The sequence below is a fragment of the Lissotriton helveticus genome, chromosome 1_2 (genome assembly GCF_964261635.1).
Source record: "Lissotriton helveticus chromosome 1_2, aLisHel1.1, whole genome shotgun sequence".
Classification (NCBI taxonomy): Eukaryota; Metazoa; Chordata; class Amphibia; order Caudata; family Salamandridae; genus Lissotriton; species Lissotriton helveticus.
In genome coordinates this window covers 212,285,662-212,310,359 of record NC_136058.1, presented here as the reverse complement: position 1 = coordinate 212,310,359, position 24,698 = coordinate 212,285,662, and the positions used below count along the sequence as shown (strand labels likewise).

General features: G+C 47.0%; 1 protein-coding gene across 1 annotated transcript in view; it reads left to right on the top strand.

The window, feature by feature from the left end:
* The window catches only part of LOC144799857 (sodium/glucose cotransporter 4-like), an 803,794-nt gene that overhangs the window by 285,087 nt on the left and 494,009 nt on the right, over positions 1-24,698 (top strand). The window contains exon 8 of the mRNA XM_078671442.1: positions 9,417-9,552. Coding sequence (XP_078527568.1) covers positions 9,417-9,552 — 136 coding nt within the window. The remainder of the gene's footprint in view (positions 1-9,416; positions 9,553-24,698) is intronic.

The following is a 24,698-nucleotide window of genomic DNA, read 5'->3' as shown; positions in this document are numbered from 1 at the left end:
AGTTGAAACACTTACATACTCGTTTCAGCTCTATTAATTCAGTTATCTGCATAATTGCGGGTTCCTGTGGTTACACATCTGTTTTATTTAATTAAGGAGAAATAGTGCTGATTGCCTTTAAATCGCATTCATTATCAAAAAAGCATTTTGCATCAACAGAAAATGACTGTATTGAGAGAACGTCCATTGGCACAAGGGAGACGTATAATTGTGGTGTCTCCTGTTTTGGCCCTGGAGGAAGTCACCAAGGCCAGCTTTCCAAACATGAATGCCTTACATCCTAAATGGATCCAGTGGGTCACTTCCTTGACAGCTACTGATGTAGATTACATGTTTTACCCTAATTTGAGAGCACAGGAATGTCTCCAGCATGAACAAGAATACCCCATGCCTAATGACATTTTGCCTCTCAATGATTATTCCTTCATAATCCATACGGATGGTTCAGCCCAGCCACTGGTTGGTACAAAGTACAAGTACTCAGCTACATGTGCTGCAGTTAAGGGTGTCATAAAGTATGGAGTTTTTCAGGCACAAAGGACATATATAGAAACTGTAGGTGGCTGTACTGCTCAGCAGGCTGAATTGAAAGCACTGGTTCTGGCTTTGCAGCATGATGATTTAAAAGTCTCTACACTTATAGTGTGTTATTCCTATTACTATGTCCAGGCCTTTAATGAAAATGTACCTTATTGGCGCCTTAATGGATTCAGAGATTCCAAAGGAAATACTATTAAGCATAACTTCTCTGGAGTAAATTGGCAGCTCCGAAAGATGCTTTGCCACAGACTCATGTGAGCCACACATTGAGTCATCAACGTGTCGGTGTACAAGTTGCAGGGAATTTATTTGCTGATAAAGCTGCCAAGTCAGCTGTTCAGATTGTTTATGTGGTTGCAATTACTCTTAAAACTCTACCTAAATGCTATTCAGCAGAGAATTCCTATCTGTTGAGTACTCAATGCTCCCTTTGCCTGCATTACTGAGATGCGTTATCGAGTAATGCCCAACCAGGACTGCAGGTTAGGATTAATAATTGATGCTCATGAGGGTTTATCATCTGCCTATGCAAGTGTGGTGGCAACTGTTTCTTTGTTACAGAAACAGTACTGGTGGGAGGGTTTTTATCAGCAGACCAGAAAGTGTGTACTTAGTTGCGACATTTGTAAACAAATTAAAGGTTCCAACGTTGCGCCCCCAGTACAGTGATATGGGCTTAACTCAATTTTTTTCTTTTGTTCACCAACCCATTACAGTCTGGACCGAGCCATTTACAATTTGTCTTGACCCTGCTCCCCATGGGAACAGTCCAGCTTGGGCTGCCAAGCCAATTCCTTCTTGAACCAGAAACAACCATTCTAGTACCACTTTCAGGGTGAATGTTTGCATTGTTCAGCATTCCATCCATCATATGTTCTCTTTTCTTTTGCTGACCTAAGTGGGAAGGGTATGCCCAGACATGGGTCCCCTGATCACTAAGCCACTGGATTGTAGCTAGCTTGATTAATGAGGAGGGATATCCCGAAACCGGTCTCAGGATGCTTGTTTCCAGTCCAGGGAGGATCTGGCTTGGCAGTTCAATATAAACTGTTCCCTTGAGGAGCAGGGTCAAGATTGATTTGCATATGACTGGGTCTGAACTTAGCTGGCTTGGTGAGCAAAAAAGCAATAGATAAAATCCTAATCTGTGACTGGGGGCGAATGTTTGCATTGCTCAGCATTCCATCCATTTTTTGTTGTTTTAATTTTCTAAAAGTGGCATTTTCAAAATTATAAAACTAGTTCTGACTTTTCCATTATAGAGGATTTATCTTTACAAGTCCATAGGTACCAAGTATGATAGATTTACTCCCTCTCGATTGGGAATTATAGCGTAATAAATGTATTAAGGAATTCCCAATGTTTTCTTATGGGACAGGTAGGCCTCACAGTGGCAACACATGAATTTGGAAGTATTTCACTACCAGAACATGTAAAACTTATAAGCACATGGCCTGCCTTTTACCTAAAGAGCACCCTGCCCTATGGGCTTCCAAAGGAGTACCTTAGTGATGACTTATGTGGAATGAAAGGAGTGTTTTAAGGCTTGGCAAGGGTTTTAATTGCCAAGTAGACATGGCAATGTAAACTACTCACAAGGGCTCTGTAGTGGCAGGCCTGAGAAATGTTAAAGGGGTGCTTAGGTGGGTGGTGCAATCAGTGCTGCAGGACCACAAGTAGTGTTTAACCCCTCCCATGCTCATGACGAGCTCAGCTCGTCATGAGCCACGGTTCCCGTGCTCGTCATGACCGTTGAAACGCTCGCACGTGGGGCTAATTCCCATGCTGGGCTGAGCGTTCCATGGAAACGGGTGTGGTGATGACGAGCTCAGCTCGTCATGAGCACACGAGTACCGTGGCTCATGATGAGCTGAGGTCATCATGAGCACCAGGGTGCTGTGCGCGCTCCCCTGCCCCCAGCACATCTGGGAAATGTGCCCCGCAGCCAAGGCGTTAATTTAGAGGAGCTAGGCACATGTAGTGCACTTTGCAATGAACCGATTAAATATGCCAATTAGGTGTATGCCAATCAAACTATGTTTAGGGGAGTGAGCACAAGAACTTTAGCACTGGTTAGCAGTCAGAAAGTGCTCAGAGTCCTATGGTCAACAAAACAAAACCAGCAAACTTAGAGGCAGGCAGGCAAAAAGTTTAGGGGAACACCACCCTAAGGCTGACAGCTTCAACACCACTACTCCACAGTAGCATTAAGGAAAGACGCTGGGCCAAATGATGTATTACGAAATCCCATTGATGCTTTTTGGCCTCTGTAATTTTTCTACCAGTGAAATTATAATTAGTAAAATAACACTGGTAGTTTGTGAATACCACAACAGTAATAATAATAATAATCTTTATTCGGTTTTTTAGCAGCGCAAAACCATAAAAGTTATCGCAACATACAAAAATGCGCAAGTATTAATAAAAACAGATATTACACACAGTTTGTTTAAAACGTAAGATCAGATTGTGTACAAATTGTGTAGATAGTAAAACAGTCAGAGGTTGTTCCTATGCCTCATAATACTCTTTAAGAAATTCAGTACGTGATAACAAGTACATTCCGATTCCAGCAACTGTAGTGCTAACATGGCTGGGTGACATTGTCTATAGCCCCATCTTTTTAATAGCGGGGTTATCCAAATTTTTCGGTGGATTTGGAAAAATTTACAAAACAAAATTGTGTGGATAGTAGACTGTTGGGACAGATCGTCACACGGACAGGGGGCCAAGTTAGTATTCCAATTGTTTTTTTCAGGAAAAGTCACTAATCTGTAAAAGAGATTCAGTCTGAACCTTGTTAGGAGCATTTTTTCGTACGCTGAAAATTCCAAGGTCAGATAAAGCTGGATTTTCGGGGAATGCTGTATCATATTCGCATGTATCGCAGATATTTTTGGGTCGTCAGCAAAGTCAGTCTCAAGGACTCTAGGTGGCTCAGGGCGATTTGTTTCAGATCTTTCTTGGATATTTCATTTAGCTTTTCTGGAGTAAAATAATACTTTTGTAATCCTAGATCGTAAAAGAAATTTCTGATATAGGAGAGCCACACTATTTTATGTGCATGATCTAATTCCATAGAGTCCTGCAGGATGTTTTTGGTCAGCCGATTCTCATCCGACAGCCACACGCGCCTCCAAAGTAGAAGTGGCTGGATCTTTATTAGGTCTTCAATGTATGGGATTCCCAATTCCATATGCGAGGCATAGATGGAAGTGCCTTTTGGCGTGGACAAAAGGAATCTCATGAAGATGTTTTCTTCTTTTTGCAGTGCACCAGTGGCTGTGTGTCCCCAAATCCCTGCCCCATATAAGGCGATGGCTTGGCATTTTGCAGCATAAATCTGTAACAATTCTAGTGATGGTCTCTTTCCAAGTTTATTTGAGAAGTTCATCAGGGCTAAAATTGCGCGTTTAAAAAGGTGTCTCCTGGCCTCAACAGCTGGTTTAAAAATTTAAGCTGTCATCAATCATGATGCCTAAGTATGGGTATTGCGAGGTTTTTTCAATTTTTTGGTCTTTTAAATAAATGTTCTTAGTGACTTTTCGTTTTCCTCCCGCTACCATGACAAATGTTTTTTTTACATTGATGTGTAAATCCAGAGCACCCATGAAGTCGGCATACTTAGATAGGGATTTCTGTAGCTCGATCGGAGTGCGTGCTAGGATGACTGCGTCGTCCGCATAGAGCAGTGCGGGGATCAGGTGATGTTTCAGTCTGGGCAAATCCTGCCCCCCCCTCAACATGGTCTCCTCGAGGCCGTTGGTATACAGAGAGAAGAGGAAGGGGGCCAGGACACATCCTTGCCTTACTCCTCGCTCTACCCTAAACGGCGCCGTTAACTCTCCTTTTGTCCCATATCTCACTTTAGCTGAAGCTTCGCCATATAGCTCCCTCAAGAAGTCCAGGAGGGGAGGATCAACCCCTAATGTACTCAGCAATGACCAGAGCTTCGCGTGCGACACGCAGTCAAACGCGGAGGACAAGTCCACGTAAACCATGTAAATTGTCCCTGGCTTTGCGTGGATGTATTTCGAAACTAGCATGCTTAAATTTAGGGCCTGCTCGACTGTTCCAAAACCTTCCCTAAATCCAAACTGGAGATCCGAAAGGATATCTTTATCTCTTGCCCAGTGCTGAAGTTTTTCTAGGACAACTCTGCCGACTACTTTACCTAGGGAGTCAAGCAGGGATATAGGACGATAACATTTCGTATCCTGGCGGTCCCCCTTTTTGAAGATAGGGACCATGATGGAACATGACCATGATTCCAGCAGACCGAGATTCGCTGCTGCTGTGCAGACTCTTGTGAGCATTGGTGCCCAAAGATCAGGAAGGTGTTTAAATAGATCCACTGGTACCCCATCGGGGCTGGGTGCTTTGCCGCTCTTGCTCATTGATAGTGCCATTTCGATGTCTTGTAGTTCGAAGTCAATCGGTATTGGAAATGCTACGGGTGAAGGATTAAAGTTACATTCTTCAGTCAAGGATGGTAGTTGAAATATTTTTGAGAAGTGGTTCACCCAAGTTTCCTCATCGATGGCCACATCGATCTGTGGGGTATTAGAGTCCGATAACAAGGGTGACTTAACGATTCTCCAAAATGACTGACTATCTTTAGATAGTGCACTTTTGTGCAGAGCGTTCCACAAGGACAGTTTCAGGTCCTTTTTCCTTGCCCTTCTGGCATTGTTGTAGTCTCGCCGGAGTTGTTGGATCTCGATTGGATCTCTGTTTGGTTTTCCAAGTGCTTTTCTAAGGTTGGTCTGTGCCTTAGTACATTCATGGTTAAACCAGCCTGTGGTACTTGGTTTATTTTGTTTGGGTACTCTGGTCAGAAGTGTTTTTACTTGTTCTAATATCGACTGGAAATTTTCCAAGATTTGCTTTGGATCTGTTTCGGAATCCAGGCATATCAATATGTTGTTGTGAGCGGTCTTTACTAAGGTATTAGTAAGCTTGTTCGGATCCACTTTTTCCCATTTTATAGTATATCCGTTGTTTTTTCCTAATTCAAGCCTGTTTTGTGATAGGGTACTTGCTATTGTTGCCATAAGGGACCTTGGTTGTTTCATGTGTAGGTTGAAACTTAGAGCGGAGTGGTCACTTAGAATGTTTTCCAAAATTGTAACATTACTGATTTGGTCTCTTAGACCTTCTGTGATCATTATGTAGTCCACTGTGGTCTCGTGCCCTCTTCCTCAGTAGGTAGGTTCTAATTGGTTATCTTGTGGTAGAATAGGATTTATTATTAAAAGTTCCAGGTCTGAGAGGATCTCGTTCATAGCTGACCCCGTTCGCGAGTGGAGGAAGTGGACGAAAGGGTTCTCATATTCGTCCATCATTCCACAGGTCTGATTGTTCATGCAGGGGTGTAGATTGAAATCCCCTCCCCAAATTATATGAACGGTGCCCTTTCTCTCGTGAAGGTGCCGATGATGAGTGATTTTTTGTTGAATTAAAAGAAGGGTGTTTATGAAGTTGTCATCATCTAAATTGTTGTATAGATTAATTAATATAGTGGTATGTTTTTTCCCTATTGTGAGAGTGAGCAACTGAAAGTTTGGAAAAGGATCTGCCTCTACTACAATCAGGTCTGTTATTGTGTTCGCTACGTAGGTTGCCAGCCCCCCCCCTAGATCTGCCCGAGCTGCTTGGAAGGGCAGGAGTTGAGTATGTCTTATATCCCTGAAGGTGTATGGGCGTCGTGACCCATGTCTCTTGTAAACATATAATTTTAGCATCCTCCAAAAATCTGACGGCGGAGCCATCCTCTATTTTTGATCGGAGACCTGCAATATTCCAGAAGATCACCAGGAGCTGTAAGATTACCTTTTCTGTGTCTGCCATTTTTGATTCTGATAGAACAGGGGGATCATTTGGTGTGACCGCGGTTGCATGTATGGGATTCGGGGATTCGTCTCGTGGTCAATCGACCATTTCCAGGCTGTTAAACCGGTTCATAGTCGGTATGCCTTGCCAATTTTGCCCATATGGCATGTCTCTATAATTGGAACTATATGATCGATAGAGAGGTCTGTCCCATTGTTCCCAGTTTCTAACTCTGTTTTGTGGTCCCACCGTCTGCCACGGGCCCTCGTGTTGTTGGTAATTCTGATTTGTTGACCACCAAGTATTGTCAGGATCACTATATCGCTGAGATATTTTAGGCCCAGCAAGATCTAGTTCCCATGGTTGGGGGATTGCTTTTCGCCAGATGTTATCGGGTTCATTTGCATAGTTATTATGATATCTTTTTGGGTAGAAATAAGAGAGGGATCTTGTAGCGATCCCTCCAGTTGTATTGTTTTGTTCCCAGGAACAGATATAGTCAACTATTCTCGGATCTTCGAAAGTGATCACTATACAGTCTCCCCTAATGGTTTTCTTCCTATGCCCCACCCAAGGGGTCCTACAAACTGATGTTATCGTGCTTTTCCAGGTTGGCGGAGCAGATCGATGTATGTTCAGCCAATACTGTACTTTATTTTTTAGCGACCAATTGGGTTCCTTCCCCTCTACCATTAGTTCGGGCACCTCCGTCATCACTACCACATAAGGACAAGCCTCAGGTGGCATGTTTAGAGGGTGCCTGTTGTCATTGGTCCCTCTCAAGACTCCTTTGTTATTTGGAGAATTTGGCTTTTTGGTGGCAGGAGTTTTGGGGGCCGGTATAGTTGTGGTTGGCGTATTTACTTTAGATGAATTTAATGTAATATTAGTCTGTGGGGGAATAGTAAGGACCTTGGGCGTGGGTTTCTGTGCAGGGGGAGCCTTTGGTGGAATAGGGGCCTTTACTGTGGGTTGCTGTTTAGGCGGTGGGCAAGCTGGGGTTAGCGGTTTTTTATGTGTAGACAATATGGCCGAGGTGTTTGTCCCTTCTTTTGGCGGTCCCTGTAGAGGGATTGTCTTGGGGCAAGTAGCGATTTTAATCAATTGAGCCTCAATGTTAAGCAGTCTGGTCTCTATTGGGCGAATAAAGGAATCTAGGAGGGAAGCTATCTCCTTCATTAGCCTTGATGATTCTCTTTCCTTGCTCGTTGTTAGAGGTGGGGGGGATTCTGAGATGGTGTTATCGCGGAGGTTATGTGGTGAACAGTGGATCGATATCACATTATTGTATGGGTCAGCTGTGTGATGGGATGATGCTTCCGGGTTCATGGTATCGATCAGCTCTGTGTCGCCGCCCATTCTTGTGTTTGAGGTGTTATCTAGTTTTTCCCTGTCCTTCCTTTTCTTTATCGCTCCCTCCCTCCTCCCTCTAGCTTGCCTTACCTCTTCCAGGGTGTTATCAGGAAGAATATCTGGAGATTTTTCTAGCTCATTTTCTGAAAATGATACTGAAAGTTGGGAGGCCGATAGATCTACATTATTTGGAAGACTAAGTCTGTTTGAAAGCACTGTTGTTTGTGTTGGCGCAAAGTGTGTATCTGGGGTTCTTGCGGTTGCTAGTAGTCCCATTGAGGATCGCCTTGCAATTTCAAGTTCAGTGGAAACTCTGCCCTCAATCAGGCTTATACTTTGGTCAATGAATGTGTTTGCTTTAGAAATAAAGTCATCCATTGGTCCTAACAGTCTGTCACCTACTCCGATTTTTTTTGGGGGGATTTTTTTTTGCTTACTTGCTCGCGTATTCATTTTCTGTAGGTGGGATATGGAAAGGTTTCTTGTTAGTAATGGTAAGTCGTAGCTAACTTCAGGCAGGTGGTAAATACCTTTAATTTGAAGACCGCGAAAGCTTAGTGCAAGGGCCCAGATCGGACTCTCACGTTCTCGAACGGCCTCAAACGGCCCGCTCTTTGCCCGGTCTTCGCCCTGAGCTGCGTCCCGCGCTGCGGGAAGATTGTGGTGAGATATTGGGGGCGTGGAGGGCGGTGGGCGGGCCAGCAGGGAGAGCGGACCGGAAGGTGGAGTTCGGTCTCGCAGGGACTCCTGGTTCCTGGAGTCCCTGCACGCTCGCAGCCCCGCTAGCGCTTCTCACCCGGAGCCGCCCTACAGCTGCAGAGTCTTCCTGTTTTGCCCCTTCGCCTCACGAGGCGATGCGGCACCCGTGAAGCGGGTGCGGTGAGGTGTGGGCGGTAAAAGAAAAGGAGCCGCTGAAGTGCTGATCAAGGTAAAGTGTCTCCGTGCCAATTTGGTTTGGGTCCCGCTGGAAAGGTAGCGAGGGAAGGTTTTGAATCCTCAGAAGGGCGGTGGGCGGGCCAGCAGGGAGAGCGGACCGGAAGGTGGAGTTCGGTCTCGCAGGGACTCCTGGTTCCTAGAGTCCCTGCACGCTCGCAGCCCCGCTAGCGCTTCTCACCCGGAGCCGCCCTACAGCTGCAGAGTCTTCCTGTTTTGCCCCTTCGCCTCACGAGGCGATGCGGCACCCGTGAAGCGGGTGCGGCGAGGTGTGGGCGGTAAAAGAAAAGGAGCCGCTGAAGTGCTGATCAAGGTAAAGTGTCTCCGTGCCAATTTGGTTTGGGTTTACCACAACAGTAGTAAAGTTACCAAAGCAACTGTAAATATATATAAACGTATATGTTTACCTAGCTTTCCTACTGGTTTGGAATTCACAAACTATGAGTATAATTTTAATAGTAGTAAAATTACTAGTAGTAAAATTGCACTTGTACATTGTGAAATACCAAAGTAGATGTAAAGTTACTAAACAAGTACAACCTTACACAAAAGTATGTTTGCCTTTGAGATTCAGGGCCATACAATTTACATAAATCAAGTTACCACACATTCCTAACATGTGGGCATGTGTCTGAGTGATCTAATGTAGGAATGATTTGGGAAAGTTGAATGGCAGTCATTTTACAGACTCTGACTCTGGATTCATGATCATTGATTTATAACTAAGATGTGTTCCTTTTATTTTTTGTCTGTTTCAGGTACTAGTCCAGAGGACACTCTCAGCCAAGAACCTTTCACATGCAAAGGGAGGCTCAGTGTTAGGTGGTTACTTGAAAATACTGCCCACCTTTTTTGTGGTCCTTCCTGGCATGGTCAGCAGAGCACTTTATCCAAGTAAGGATGTATTCACTATTTCATATTTACACACAAATAAAGTTATTTCATTTTTATGGTCTGAAACAAAATACTAGCTTGAAGATGGTTTACCAGAGTGGCATATTACCAAGACCATGGATCTAAATTCAAACAACAAAAACACAGCCTTAGTTCCCAGGTTGGGTAATCAAAGATAGTCCTATCTGAGTTATGCTGGACCCTTCATTCTTGTGGGCTCTTCTGCAAATGGAATTGTCCCACTGAATATCGAAACAAGATGGCGTCTGTGTGAGAGGTCGTGGCGGCTGCTTTCCCGCTTCAAGGAGCTTGGTACAGGGAGAAGCGACACAACCCCGTTCAGAGTAATCTTTTTGGGGCAGCAAGAAAACAGGGATGTTGAAGACCTACCCAGAGCCCCGGTTAGGTGTTAGCCACCTGGGATTAAAAAAAGACTGTTGGAACAGTTAGTGTATAACCTTATTGCGTATACTATGCAAGGAATAAGAATAAGGGTAGTGGCATCTTAGCCCGAAAGAAAGAAGCCAACGTTAAAATGCATTTGTCAGAAAAATATGGGGGATTGGCTCTCTTGGAATGCTGTAATGCCATACACACTTTTACCATCTGCTCAGTTTGTGGGTCTACTGGGGATGATCACAAGCTCTTTGAGTTTCTAAATGCATAGCTGGGGGGCGTGGCTAAGATGGCGGCGGAGTAGGACGTGTCTTTCTATCCCTCCGATGCCGTTTGTTAATCGCTTTGGAAATCAGCCCACCCGTGCCCATCCGAGCCGGAGTGTGAGAGCGGAGGCTGCCTATGAACCTCCCGTTCCAGTGGTGGCGACATTTCGGCGATAAAAGGCGGTGAGGGCTACTGCTTTGCTTAGTTCGGCCTCGCTTTGCTGCCGCCCGGCGAGGGAGCTGGTGGGACGCCGATGGAGGGGGACTCTGGCACTGGAGCTCAGTGACCTGGGTGGTGACACCATGTCAGGAGCTGTGGTGGGGTGACAGCCCCTCTGGCATTGCGGTGCGTCGGGCGCAGTGGGGTACTGCTTGCAAAGCGGCCTGGCGAGCAGCGGCCGGGGGACTGTCTCTGGGCCTCCATTTTGTGAGGCGAGCGGCCTGGGCCTACAGTTGAGTGGCGGGCCCTCCTGACATTCAGCAGCTGACGGTGCTCGCCGCGGAGAGAGGTGCCCTGGATTGGAGACCGCATAGGCATAGGAAGAGCTGTAGAGCTGTGGTGTGGAGGCGGCATAGAGCACGCAGGTGAGGAAGACTGCGGGTTTGGTGCGGCAGGTCTCGGTCCGTGCATCGGCGGACGGCTAGTTTCAGGGTGGTGGAGGTGTGAGGAGCCCAGTGAAGAGCGGGGGCTGACCGGCTTGGTGTGACTGCAGTGGATGCCGGGCTGCTGCGGCTTGCGGGACCTGATGTGTGGCCCACTTATGGACTGCATGATGGAGGGCTAAAGCTGCTCGATATTTGCTAAGATTTCTTGGACACTGCTGGGGATATTGGAGGCCGCCCGGTGGGTGAGAAAGGCTCGCTGAACCGCGTGTCGGCGGGGGGCGGCCCTTCTTTGCTGAGGTCTGGCGGCAGAGTGGCTGCCTTGAATCCGGGGCCTATATCTGGCCCGCGCATCGGAGGTGTGGAGCGCTGGTTGGGTTTCGCTGTACAGTGGTGGTGAACTGTGCCCCCCCCAGTCCTGTGGGGGCTGGAGTGTGAGCGGAGCCAGCCCTGGGAGAGGCCCTGACAGCGGTGTGTTAACTGGCCCTTGCTGATGCACCGGGGCCTGTGAGAACTGGGCTGCTGGGTGATTGGGGCCTGCTTGCTGCTCATTGAAATCACTTGGAGGAGGTATTGACTTGGCCTTCCTTGAGTGCTCATCTCCTCCAGACACTTGATTGCTGGGACCCCGAGGGGCAGCTGCACCGTTGTGGCAAGGAGTGAGGCCAGGAGAGTACGGTGGTTTTACCCTCAGTGGAGAGAAGGGAGGTTTAGGGGGCTCTCGTAGGGGCTGGGCAAGCAGCCGGATCGGAGTCCCGGGGCGCGTACGTAGGTCCATGGCTGTGCCCTCTGAGAGTTGGTGGCGTCCCTGCTTTGTTGCTGAGCCCTAGAGCCGACAGGGGTGAAATGGCGGCCTCCAGGAACCAGAAGGATAAAACCCTCAAAGAGCTCCCTCAGAGGGTGGTAGGGTAGTCTACCTCTCCGCCTAAGGACAAATCCCTGTGCACTGCGGATAGTGATGCACCGGCGACCAGCCCTTCATGCTGGACATTGTCTTCACCATAAAGGAAGACATCCTGGAGCTCTGCTCGCAGCTTACCTCGGGCCTGCGCGAGATGAGGCGGGATGTTGATGCGGTTGGGGAACGGGTGGCGACCCTAGAGGAGCACGACCTGGGAACAGCGGAAGACATCCACCGACTCTAGCAAGATGTAATCCGCCTCACGGAGCAGAATTTGGACCTTCACGCCCACGCTGAGGACTTTGAGAATAGGTCTCGGTGGGATAATATTAAGATACGGGTGGTCCCGTGGAAAGGCGAGGGAGATGATCTGCGTGAGTACGTCTGGGCTCTTTTCCATCAGGTCCTGGGCGAGGAGGAGGGAGACCTGGACATTCAGATGGATCGTGTACATCGCGTTGGTTTGCCGCGTGGCGCCAAGGCCCCTCCCCTAGACATTCTTGTATGTGTTCACGATTTTCAGCTTATAGAAAGGATCCTCCGGAAAGCTCGGGACCTTAATCCCATACATTTCAGGAACCACCAACCAGTCCTTTTTCAAGTTCTGGCGGCCTCCATCCTTGTCAAACGTAGGGAGTTTAAGCCTATCACCACTCATCTGCGGGAGCAAGGCATTCCCTACTCATGGGGGCACCCATTCAGGCTAATTTTCAAACTCAATGGCAAGTTGGTCCAAGTGCGTTCCCTGGATTCGGCCTTCAAGAACTTGGGCCTGGAGAGGGCCGCTTCTATGCCCAAAGTCGGGGGGTCGCCTGTGGCAATCTGGGCGGTGGCAGCATGTCGCGAAGTCGCCTTAATCCGTGAAACTAGACCTGACTGCAAGTCTTCTAGAAAGGGGGGCTGCTGTTGCCTCCGTGGCCTTGGTGACTGATTCGCCTGGGGTCTCTTGAAGCCTGGTAGCTTGGAACTAGTTGGGACTAACTCTGGCGTCGGAGGAGAACAGTTTTTCACTACCGTGTTGTTGCACTCGTATGTTCTTGACTGAAGGAATGTCCTGTATCAGGATCTGGAGATGGGTGATGGAGGCGCCATGTTCCCTTGCCATTGGGGCCTGTTTGACAGACGTATGTTTTGCGTAATCTGCTTCTTTTTTCCTTAGGGGTACTCATGTGGTTGGGGTTGGGGAAACGTTTGGAGGTGTGAGGGGCATCAGCTTTTGAAGGTTTTGGGCGTAGATCGGGGGCACCATCAGGATGTTGTGACTCCAAAAAAATGCTGGGGTTTAGCGCTGCAGTGGCTCTCCCTCCCTGCTTTAGATATGGTTGGTAGGAGTCTGAAAGTTGTGAGCCTGAATGTTAGGGGTCTGAATAGCCCAGTTAAGTGTTCTGCTATCCTCTCCCTGTTAGAGAATGCGGACAGTGAAGTGTGCCTGTTGCAGGAGACGCATCTCCTCTCCAAGGATGTTTAGTGCATGGCGGACAAGCGCTTCGCGCTGCAAGTCTGGTCCTCAGGTCCGGCTAAGAAGCATGGGGTAGCCATTCTCTTTAGCGTGCGGGCACACTGCAAAGTTCTCTTTCAGGTGGTAGACATTAAAGGTAGATTTTTAGCTGTCCGCGTTCTCTGGGGAGAGATGCAGCTCACGATTGGGTCCATCTATGCCAATCTCTCGCAGGCGTTAGCGTCTCTGGATGCCCTGATTCTGGTGGGTGGCGATTTGAATATTGTAATGGACTCGGGGTTGGACAGGTCCGAGCAGAGGTCTCACCAAGCGGGGGCAATGTCGCAGGGGGGGGAGGCAGTGGCTGCTAGACTGGAGGTTACCTTATGTGTGGCGTGCTCAGCTTCCTCAAGAGCACGATTATACTTACTAATCTGCGGCTCTTAAAACGTATGCGCACTTAGACCACTTCCTAGCCACATCCTCTCTGTTGCCTCATTTGTCAGCTTCCGATATCACACCACCTCCCTGTCCGATCATGCGCTCATCTCAATGTTGCTCACTTCCCAATGGCGACCGGCCGATGCCGTCGGGAGTTGGCGCCTCCGCGACTCCATGCTTAATTCAGATTTGGTGGTCCTGAGGGTCCAGGATTCTATTACCCAGTATCTTGCGGATAATGATGTAGAGGGGACTCCCCTTGCATCAGTCTGGGAGGCCCTGAAGCTAGTAGTATGGGGTGAGTTTATAGCGCTTGCAGCCACATATTCCCAATTGCGCAAGGAGAAGCACGCTGAGCTGGAGAAGGAGGTTGGTGGCTTAGAGGCGATCCACAAGAGGACTGGAGCCCCGAGGGTTTGGAGGGAGTTGGAGACAAAAAGACGTATGTTAAAGCACTTAGACCTTGATAGGGCTTCCCATGCATTACTGCGCTTGCGACATAAGTTCTACCTTAGTGGGGACAAGGGGGGGGGGAGATGCATGCGCATAGGTTGCGGGCGCGCACTCAGGTGTTAGCTGTTTCATCCATTAGAGACCCTCAAGCGATTGAGCAGACAACTGACGAGGCTATTGTGGACACCTTTCGGCAGTTCTATCAGACTCTGTACAGGGGGGAGGGCATGGATGGGGGATGTGGCAGACTACTTGGCGTCTTGAGGCATCACGCCCCTACTACCGGCTTCGGCGGAGGCTTTAGATTCGGCGATACGCGTCGAGGAGGTCATATCTGAGATCGCGCGATTGTAAATCGATAAATCCCCAGGGCCCGATGGCTTCTCGGCCTCATTTTATAAAACTTACTGCATGGAGCTGGCTCCTCTTTTAACCCGACTCTTGAATTCCTTCCTTGATACGGGAGCGGTGACTCCGTCCATGGCAGAGGCGGCGATTACAGTTATTCTTAAACCTGGGAAGGACCCATAGAGCTGTGGTTCGTACAGGCCGATCTCGCTGCTCAACATTTATGCCAAATTGTTTGCGGGCATACTGGCTGCACGACTCAGCCCTTTGATGGATGGGGTCATTGAGCCGGATCAAGTGGGATTTATCCCAACTCGCAAGGGGGAACAATACCAAACGGCTGCTGCACCTTATGGACTTGGTTCATCGTTCTCGGGCTCAGGCCTTCTTTCTCTCTATTGACGCAGAGAAGGCCTTTGACCGCGTAGAATGGGATTACTTGTTCACGGTGCTACGGGTCTTCGGGATGCGGGACAACTTCCTGCAGTGGGTTCAGTGTCTTTTGTGCGGCCCCTAAGGCGCCAGTGCGGGTGAACGGCTGTAAGTCAGCCCTCTTCCCCATCACTAGGGGAATGTGGCAGGGCTGCCCCCTCTCCCCGCTGCTCATTGCGCTCCATATGGAGCCCTTCGCCCAGCATGTACGGTCCAACATAGGTATCTCAGGGATCAAGTTCGACGCAGATACCCACAAGATTAGCTTATACATGGACGACGTTATTCTTTCATTCTTCCCTGCAGTGTCTGTCGGCAGAACTCTTTGCCTTTCAAAAGGTAGCGGGCTTCAAAGTCAAAGTCCCCAAGTTGCAAATTCTGAACGTCTCCGTCCCTAGTGCGGATGCACAGGATCTGCAGCAAGACTTCGACTTTCAGTGGGTGCATTCCGACATTCCCTACCTAGGTATCCGATTGCCCCCCTCTATCGCTAAAATGGCGTCTCTAAATTATGGATTGCTAGTTGAGCACACTGCCAAGGCCCTCTCAGACTGGTCCCGTCTTAAATTCGCCTGGTACGGATGGCTGCAGTAAAGATGACTGTGCTTCCAAGGGTTCTTTATCTCTTCCAAATGCTGCCTCTGAGCCCCCCACCGGGTACTCTGCGGAAGCTGCAGGGGCTCCTCAACAGGTTTTTGTGGAACAATCAGCGCCCGCGGCTAGCGGTGTCCCTCGTTACTTCCCCGAAGGTGGCGGGTGGGTTAGGTTTCCCTGTCTTGACAGCCTACTATCAGGCATCCTGTCTCCGCTATATTGCAGAATGGAATAGGCCCCTGTCTAGTAAGCATTGGAATTTTATGGACCAAACGGTGGTGGGGTGTAATATCTGGCGTAAGCTGTGGTTGCCGCGCAACTCTTCCCCGGTGACTTCCCTAACCCTGAAGGCATGGGACCTGCTGGCGCAATGCAGGGGGTGGACTACCTTTCCCTCCCCAATGACACCCATCATCGATAACCCAGTCTTTCTGCTGTGTTGTGCGTCCCCAGTCTTCCACCGCTGGCGGTAGGAGGGCTGTAAAAGAGTAGGCTCGCTTTTTGACCTGGACGGTCTGGTTCTTTTTCCCGCTTGCGTACTGAATTCTTCCCGCTACTGGAGTCTGATGCTTTTTACCACACGTAGGTAGCGCATTGGGTGACCCAACCATTCAATATGGCCTCTATGTCGCGGCCCTTGTCGGGATTTGAAAAATGGTTAGTCTGCAAGAAAGATGATCGCAAGCTCGTCTCAGAGTTATATGCAATGATTCTGCGCACACCCTAAGAAGCTATGTACGAAGGCGCAGGTTCGCTAGGAAACAGAGTTGGGGCGTCCCTTGACCAGTAAGGAGTGGGAGCACATTTTTTACCGCGTACACCACACAGCTTCTAACACTGCAGGTACCGAGTCTGCATACAAAGTGGCATCCCATTGGTACTACACCCCGGCGCGCTTCAAGGAGTAGGATGTAACGAAATCGGGGCTTTGCTGGCGGGGGTGTGGCCTCTCGGGGACTCTGGTGCACTTGTTGTGGCATTGTCCGAAGTTGAGGCGCTATTGGAAACTGGTATTGGATGAGTGGATGGTGCGTTTCAGATTACATTTACCCGGGTGCCTGAGCACGCCTTTCTGGGGCTTCCCCATCCTAAGTCCTTTCCCTTAGGGGAGGGGTAGGCAGATAGCTTTAGCTTTGTTGGCAGCGAGGCAGGTCCTCTTGGCGCAGTGGGGTTCCCCGGTCATGCCTGACACTCTGGACTGGATTCAAAGGCTCTGGCACATCCTAGCCATGGAACGGCTCTCACTGGGCATGGATGGGAAGGGATCTGAATATGCGAAGCTCTGGGGTCCTTTTTTAATACTGCTTGCTAAGGACCTCCGTGAGGTGACTTGTCCGAAATACCTTCAGATCTTACAACTTATTCCTTTGGAGCCTAGGGGGGCTACTGCAGAGGTTTGAGGGGTGCCTGATAGCCTTAGTGGTGCCTGGATGGTGAAGGAGGGAGGGGGAGGGTAGGGGGGTTGGGTGGTGGGGGTTTCTTCCTTTTTTGTGTTGTTTTTTGTGTTTGTTCTATTATAAAAGTGGAGACTATTGCATAGGCAGATTGGCTCTCGAACTCGGAGTTTGACGCGGGGTTGCCCCTCGGGGTGTAGGCCTAGACGCTGTGTTGAACCTGTGAGATTGCGCCCTGCCGGCAAGTTGATGTAGGCAGCTGGGCTGTGTACCAAGATGTTTTCCTACATAATAAAAATATTTGACTCTAAATGCATAGCTGGCTGCCTGGCCCACACAACTATGCTGTGCAGAGCCTTGAATGTCAATGGGAAGGACGGGCTCTGGGGCAATAAAATAGAAAAATATTCTGGCCATAAGCCTAAAGTCTTTAGAGCTTTTTCCCATTTAATATAGGACAAAGGGCTTATAGATGTGGCCATATTTAAATGCACCAGACTTAGGGAATACATTCTTTTCGGCCCGCACAAATCAGCTGCCCACCTTGACTACTTCATGGTCTCATAAAATGTAATATTAAACGGTAGCATTGAAAAAATACCCTCAGGCAATTTCAGACCACAATCCTTCGGTCTTAGCAATGACAAATATGTGGGAGCGAAGGAGTCCAGCAAAACTGGACATTTGAAAGAGGATTGTTGGTTGATAAATTACTCAGATGAATAAATGGATTGTAGATTTTATGGAGAATAATAGAGGCACTACAGGGATGGGTATGGTGTGGGATGCCTTTAAGGTCGGGGCAAGGAGACAGATATTAAGGGGCCGATTACGATAGCGGATTTCCCGCATCCACCGGGCCGGCGGAAGCCACCGCCGGCCCGGAGGATGCGGGAAATCCGCCGGGAAGCCTTGCAAGACTCACCGCCATATTAGGATGGCTGGTGGGTCTTACTATCTGTCCGCCGCTTTTCCGCTGCGGGTGGATTCCGCCCGCGGCGGAAAAGCATTAACATGGCTGGCGGTGTCTATCAGACACCGCCAGCCATATTAGGATGACTGCGGAAAGATGCCTTTACACGGCGGCATTTCCGCCGTGTAAAGGCATACGGATTTGTGTTTGGGGGCCCGTTGCGACCCCCAGGGGTGAAGGGGGGGTGCACATGGGGGGTACCTATGGTACCCCCCTGCATTTGCCTGCACAAAGCGGCAGGCACCGCGAGGTGCCTGCCGCTTTGTGCATGCAAATGCACAACTTACTTTTTTATCATTGCGGCGGGTGCTGCTTCAAGCAGCACCCGCCGCAATGATAAAAATACAGGATGTGACCGCCAGGGTGGCGGTCACATCCTAATTTGCACGGAAGGACCGCCGCTGCCCCTGCGGACGGTCCCTCCTTCTCTATGGTGGCGGACGGACTCAGGTCCGTCCGCAATCATAATCGGCCCCTAAGTGTTAGCCTTCACTGCAGATAGCTGAATATCATATTTTAAAAAGCTGATGGAAATAGAAGAAGAGCTTGTTTGTGCTATAGCTGCTGGGGCATGCATAGGGAACATACAGGGCAAACGGGCCTTTGCCAAACCAGCAATAGGCAATGTTACAATGGCAAAAGTGGCAGAGAAGTATATTGCATGGTGACAAGAGTGCTATGAGTATAACGAGCGAGTGGGACATACGCTGGCTGTATGTATAAGGCAGAAAACAGTCAGTGTGGAGATCAAAAATGAAACGGGAGATTGATAACTGGCTCCCCTGGCATTCGGGAAGAATTACACAGATTTTACGATAAGCTATATGACTCGGAGGAGGCACTGAGGAAAGTGCAATTAGAGCCTATTTGGGCTCTACTTATGTAGAGAAAATTTCCCAGGAAGATCAGGAGTTTTCAGAAGCTCCTTTCACGACAGAAGAAATATACAGGGCACTAAGTGATCTCCCTTCTAGCAAGGCTTCTGGACCTGCCCAGATCCCACCCTGGAACTTTACAAAGTTTTTTTGACATCCCTAGGACCCCATCTTATTAATACTCTATGTCGGATAAAAAACGGGAAGCTCTCCCCGGAGTCATGGGCTAGGGCCAGCATTATACTTTTCTGAAAAGGGATAAACCATCTATCTCCCATAGACAACATGGTTTCATCCCAGGTAGAGGAATCACTGATCATATCAGAAGTGTCATCATGGTATTTAAAACCGCTTGACTGCAGGAGACCCCATGGCATTGATATTTCCAGATGCTGAAAAGGCATTTGATACAGTTTCTTGGGTTTACTTGTGGGCCTCTTTTGAATGGTTTGGTGTGGCAAGGATATCGGGGTATTCGCTCAATCAGTATAAAACAAGAATTATTACAAATGGTTTGGTAAACATAGATGATCCTTGGGTGACACAATTAGCAATTTATTTCGGGATAAATATATCATTCGAATTAGAATGAATTCTAGAACTGAATCTAACCCCAGTCATCCAGAAAGGGAGGTAGGATTTTGATAGGATGAATAATTTACATTTGTCAATATTCGGCCGATGCAACATAGACAAAATGGCCTTTTGCCTAAGGTCCTTTATTTCTTGTGAGAAATACCTCTGGAAATCAAGAAAACAGTGGTTAAAGAAGACGGAGGACATGATTAACAGATTTATATGGGTGCATGGGAAGACCAGGAGGGCCCTTAAATAATTGCCCATACCTAGGGAAAGAGGAGGGTGGGTTGTACCCGACCTCAGAACGTATTATTGGGCTGCAGTTCTCCAGTATTGGTGCATTAGTGGGAGGAAAACCCTTGTATCAATGGAGTCAGAAAAGCGTACCGTATAATTACAAACTTTTACTAGGAAGTGGGGCTAACAATTGGCTCCTGAATTAAAGTGCATCAAACTACTATAAAAAAGTTAGAGTTAAGACACCTCTGGCTGCATTTCGGGTGTGAGTGACTAAGAAGAGAAAGATAGGAGTCAGGAGAATGGATTTCTATCCCCGCTTTTTAGGAACCCTTCACTCCCGGAAATCTTTCATAATGCGGCTATGCAATGCTGGGAGAGCTTAGGTGTGATGAATAAATGATGGGGGACTTTTTTGACACCGGAGGAATAAAGTCCTTTGTGGAAATTCAAATTAGCTATGAGGTTGATCAGAAAGATTTTTTTAAACATCTGAATATACAGAGCAAGTGGTTTATACTAAATATGCTATTATGGAGGATGTAAGGGACAAAGAGGCCTGTACAATTAGTCAGATTTATAAGGGGCTGATTAGCTTTTTGTCAATTATCTTGAAAAACAAGCTGAAAAATTTGATCAAAGACTGTGAATAAAGGGAGCGGGCTTTTTAGAATCTCTAAACCTTGGCCAGACAATTTTGTGCTTGTCAGGGTTACAAGCACATTATAAAACAATCCTAGATCTCTATTATACACCAGCTAAAATTGCTAAATGGGGGGCGTTCAGCCGGCACTTGGTCCCCCACTGTCAAAGCTCAGAGGCAGATGTGGTTCACATTTTTTCTACCTACCCTCATTTGAAAACACTGAAGAAAGACATAGAGAAATGTTTAGACCGATCCTTGAAGTTAAAAGTAACCCTAACGCCTGAGTTATTGCTGTTGAGGGTTAGTAGCGAGGGGCCGAATGGAGTACACCATTATTTTATGTTTCTGGCTATGGCATTAGTTAGAACTTGCATCTCTTCTGCCTGGTTGGACCCATCAGCTCCCACTGTTCATCAATGGCTTGCCCTGCTCTTATCAACATTTTATCTGGAAAAAGGGGTTTTTGACCGAAAGGGCTGGAGGGGTAAAAAATTAGGAAAGAATATATGGACCTAATTTACCGGTGGAAGAACGATGCTGGGGCGGGCCAAGATGAAACGTTAAATATGTGTATTGATGGTATTTAATAAGGGTGGGCGCAAAATTCGTTCCGCTCGCGGATTTTCCAGATTTTCGGCAATTTCACGATCCGCGAATCTCGCGAAATTGCCAAAAAATCCGCAAATCCGCTCGTGGGCGGATTTTGGGCAGTTGAGTAGAGGTATCGCACAAACCGGTAGCGTCTTCTTGGATAAATATGAAGGGCAGGGTTCATTCTGGCACGATGCTCCTGTCACAAAAATTAAACCTCAACAGGAAGCACTTACAGATATAAATAAAGCAGGTGCCGAGTTGAAGCTCAAATTCGGTAACGCATTCATCAGCACAAAAACAATCGTGAGCTTTGTCGAGGCAGGGCAGGTGTGCTTTCTCCCTATATATATAACGTCGAAAATTAGCTGTGATGCTGGATAGAGGCCTTTGCATCCTTGACTTTCACGAGCGCAATCCCCGTGCAGTTCCTGTGAGCAGGAGCTTCTTTCTCCTCATCTGCTGTTCTGATTGGTCTCTGACCTTTTAGACACACAAGAGGCATATGAACTCGCATAGAAGGCCTGCCCGATTGGCCCCGCCCACACACTAGCTGTGTGCACCGTCTTCCCGCCATTTACCCACTATGATGGACAGCTCACTCCAGGGACGCCTGCGCCCTTCGGTGCGATGGCATAGTAACACACACATGGTCACTGGAGACAACTCTTCTGGCACTTTACGCAGCTGTAGTGTAGTAAAAGCACCATACATTTACCTAAGGAGGTAGCACTTACTGATTAGCCAATAGAAGTACAGAAAGTACAGTCTATTTGTGCAAAACGGCATATTTGCGAGTTCGCAATTTTTTTTCCCGAACTTGTGTTTTTTTTTGCAATTTCGGGGAATTTGCTGACCGCAAATCCACAAAATTCGCCCATACTTAGTATTTAATATGACCTTTTACGGTACTTATTAAGTGGAAGCTCCCTTGGTTTTATTTTTCTTGGATGGTATTTTGTGATTGTTGAATCTCCTCATGTATGTATGTACTCATTAACCTGATCCCTATAAAATCTTTAATAAAATCTTTTAAAAAGAAAAAAGCAACTGCCTCACTGGATGCTCTCCATTGGATCCTGAGTGTGGCAAACTGTAAGCGTGTGATAGTATCCATAGTTTTCTGTATGCGGATGCCATACAAACAGTGACAAATCTATCCTTGGGTTATTATCCTAACCTTAAGGTTCAAGCCGAGCCATCATAAGTGGCTTCATAGGTGGAACACAATTTCATTAAATTTAATTTAAAAAATCAGAAATCCTGTCACTCTTCAGCATGGTGAATCAATAGAAATATTCCCTCTGGCCATTAAATCTGGGATATTGTCCTGAGGAGACATCTACTGTTCAAAATTATTTTTCTGACCAAAAGAATAATCTAAAAAAACAAATTGATATAATATCAAAGTCTTGCTTGTTGTACCTCACCCTGTGCTGTGTGATGGCATTTCCCATTTCCCCTCAAAATGTTTTGGTGGCCAATTCCATATACTGTGCATAGCTCTACAGTTGTGACAGAGGTACATCATTAAAAAAATCATTTACACTAGCCCGAATTTATTTAGTGAATTGCAGGACGGTGTAAATGCAAGCATTTGAATCTACAAGCACCGGTTAGCACCTGTGATGTGACTTCAGTTTTGTTAAGAGTAAGGTCTCCATGCACGAAATTGGGGAATTTAGCTTGGTGGGTAATTTCACAGTATTAAATGAGTCAGACAGCTGAATCCACAGGATCGATTCAGCCTATTCAGTCTAAAAGTAGATAATTGTGGTTATCTTGAATAATAAAACAATTGTTGTATGAAATTGAATTACTAGTCGAAAGGGGTTAGTGCCTACCTCAAGTAATAACCACAACCCTTGTCAGGGTGAAACCTTGAAGTCACCAAACTGACCTCAGTTTAACCCTCTGCTAGCCATACCACAGAGCAGGCATACTTAACGTTGAGGCAATGTGTAATGTATTTATTAAGAACCAAGTAGATAAATGTGATATCTCAAGAGCAGATGTTTGCACTTGAGAGCATCCATGGTAAAGGAATTGAATGGGGTCATAGAGTGTTGGGAAGTGAAAGAGACAATTGATGGAGTTTACATGTTAGTGATGGAGGCGACCTATTGAACATGGAATAACCCTCATTTTATACCCTTTTATGCAGTCTACTAATCATTGGGTCTACCATTCTACACTGGTGATGAGCAAGGAATGTGATTTCAGAGTTTTGTTGTTCAGGGTCTCAGCATATCATTCACACAATAGTCGTGGATAAAGAAACTCACTATCCTGGTATGCTGTCTCTTGTCACATGAAGACAACCATTTTTCCTGCTTGTGTGAGTTCTCTTGGGTGTGTGCTATATACGCTTTTTCATGTTTCTACAGCTTCTCCTGTGTTTTTCAGTCTCCCATCTGCTTTCTACTAACTTTGGAACTGTAATCAGAAATGTTGGGATGTTTTTTCTACCGGATGGTCTTACTTGTTACCTACTGTACATATTATTATACTTATGGCCACTCGCATGGAAATCTGAGGTGTTGCAGGGTTGGGAACACACAGCTCAAGCTCACTTACAACAGCTAAAGCACAACGAATACAGTACATCATGCTTTTCCAAGGGGGTGCCACTTTATCATGTGCTTTATATCGCGTGCAAGATGACCAACATCTTCTAGAACCTCGTCTCAGCAGGACGACACACCTGGCTCAACCGAGGTTGAGGACTCTCCTCCTCCATGTTTATTCCATGCTCTGCTGTGCCTTCATCACACATCTACGGTAACGTATCTCAAGTAATTTACGTGATATGGGAGTCATCTTGGATTGGTCCCGATCCGTTTCCAGAGATCGCGATGGTTGTGTCGTGGAGCCAACAGAAATATGCCACTTATTTGCATTGTGTGTACCTACTTAGCAGTGATATGCACATTAGTCTATGAACTCTACTTTGCTACTTTTGGATTTGTTCCCAGGGACACAGTGATGTACACACTTTATTTTGGACACTCATATCTACTAAACAGTGATACGCACACTTACTTCAAACATCTGTATCCACTAAACTGGCATTCCTGTGGTGAGCTACTCATGGTGCTGGTGTGTCACATACTAAGTTTTCTCATTTTAATTTCCTCACCTCTTAATATGTAAATTCATGCTGAAGGATTCTGTTTCTCCACCACTCCAGTGACACATGCTACCATCATTCTTAATTCCATGTTTACCTATGTTTGAGTATATTTTATGATTGACAGGTGGGCACAATATTTTTGCAAGCCTCCAATTGCAAGTGCTTAAACTTGCTTCTATACGTAGGAGTCCTTCAGTTTATTACAGTAAAACACCTCTTCTCAGGTGACTTATAATGCAGAATGTAAGAGCTCCTCCATTTTTTTTAACATCACTAGGAGACCCACCTATTAAGTGACAAAAATGGAGAAAGGTTTTTGAAAGATATGCAAAAGTTTGTGGGGCTTCTTTAGTGCAGATAGATAAAAAGCTCTTCTCCTACATTGTCTAGGTTCGGCAGGTCAATGCGTTTTTAACCACCTGCCAGAGATCATGAGAGAAGATCTAAATGAATATAATATTTGCATCATGAAACTAGATGAACACTATTTACCAAAGACTAGCACTATTTTGTACCGCTACCATTTTGGTCACAGAACTCAAAAGGAGGGTTGTAGGAGAGTAGGATCTGCTCTTATGGTGACCCACACTTTTTGCTGATGTTTCACTGTTTTTCGACTTTAGTCTGGCTGGGGCCCCGCTATCCAGGACCCCAGCCTAGCTGCTTCCTCTCTAAATTGATTCCAAGTACTTTAGGTATACTCCAGTTTGGTTGCTGGGCTACCCTTATGAGTCCCTAGTATATGGTATGTTAGGTACCCAAGGCATAGGTACCCCAGAGGCCTACCAGGGGCTGCAGCATTTATTATGACACCCTGGGAAGCCTTCCAAAATGACACCACAGGAC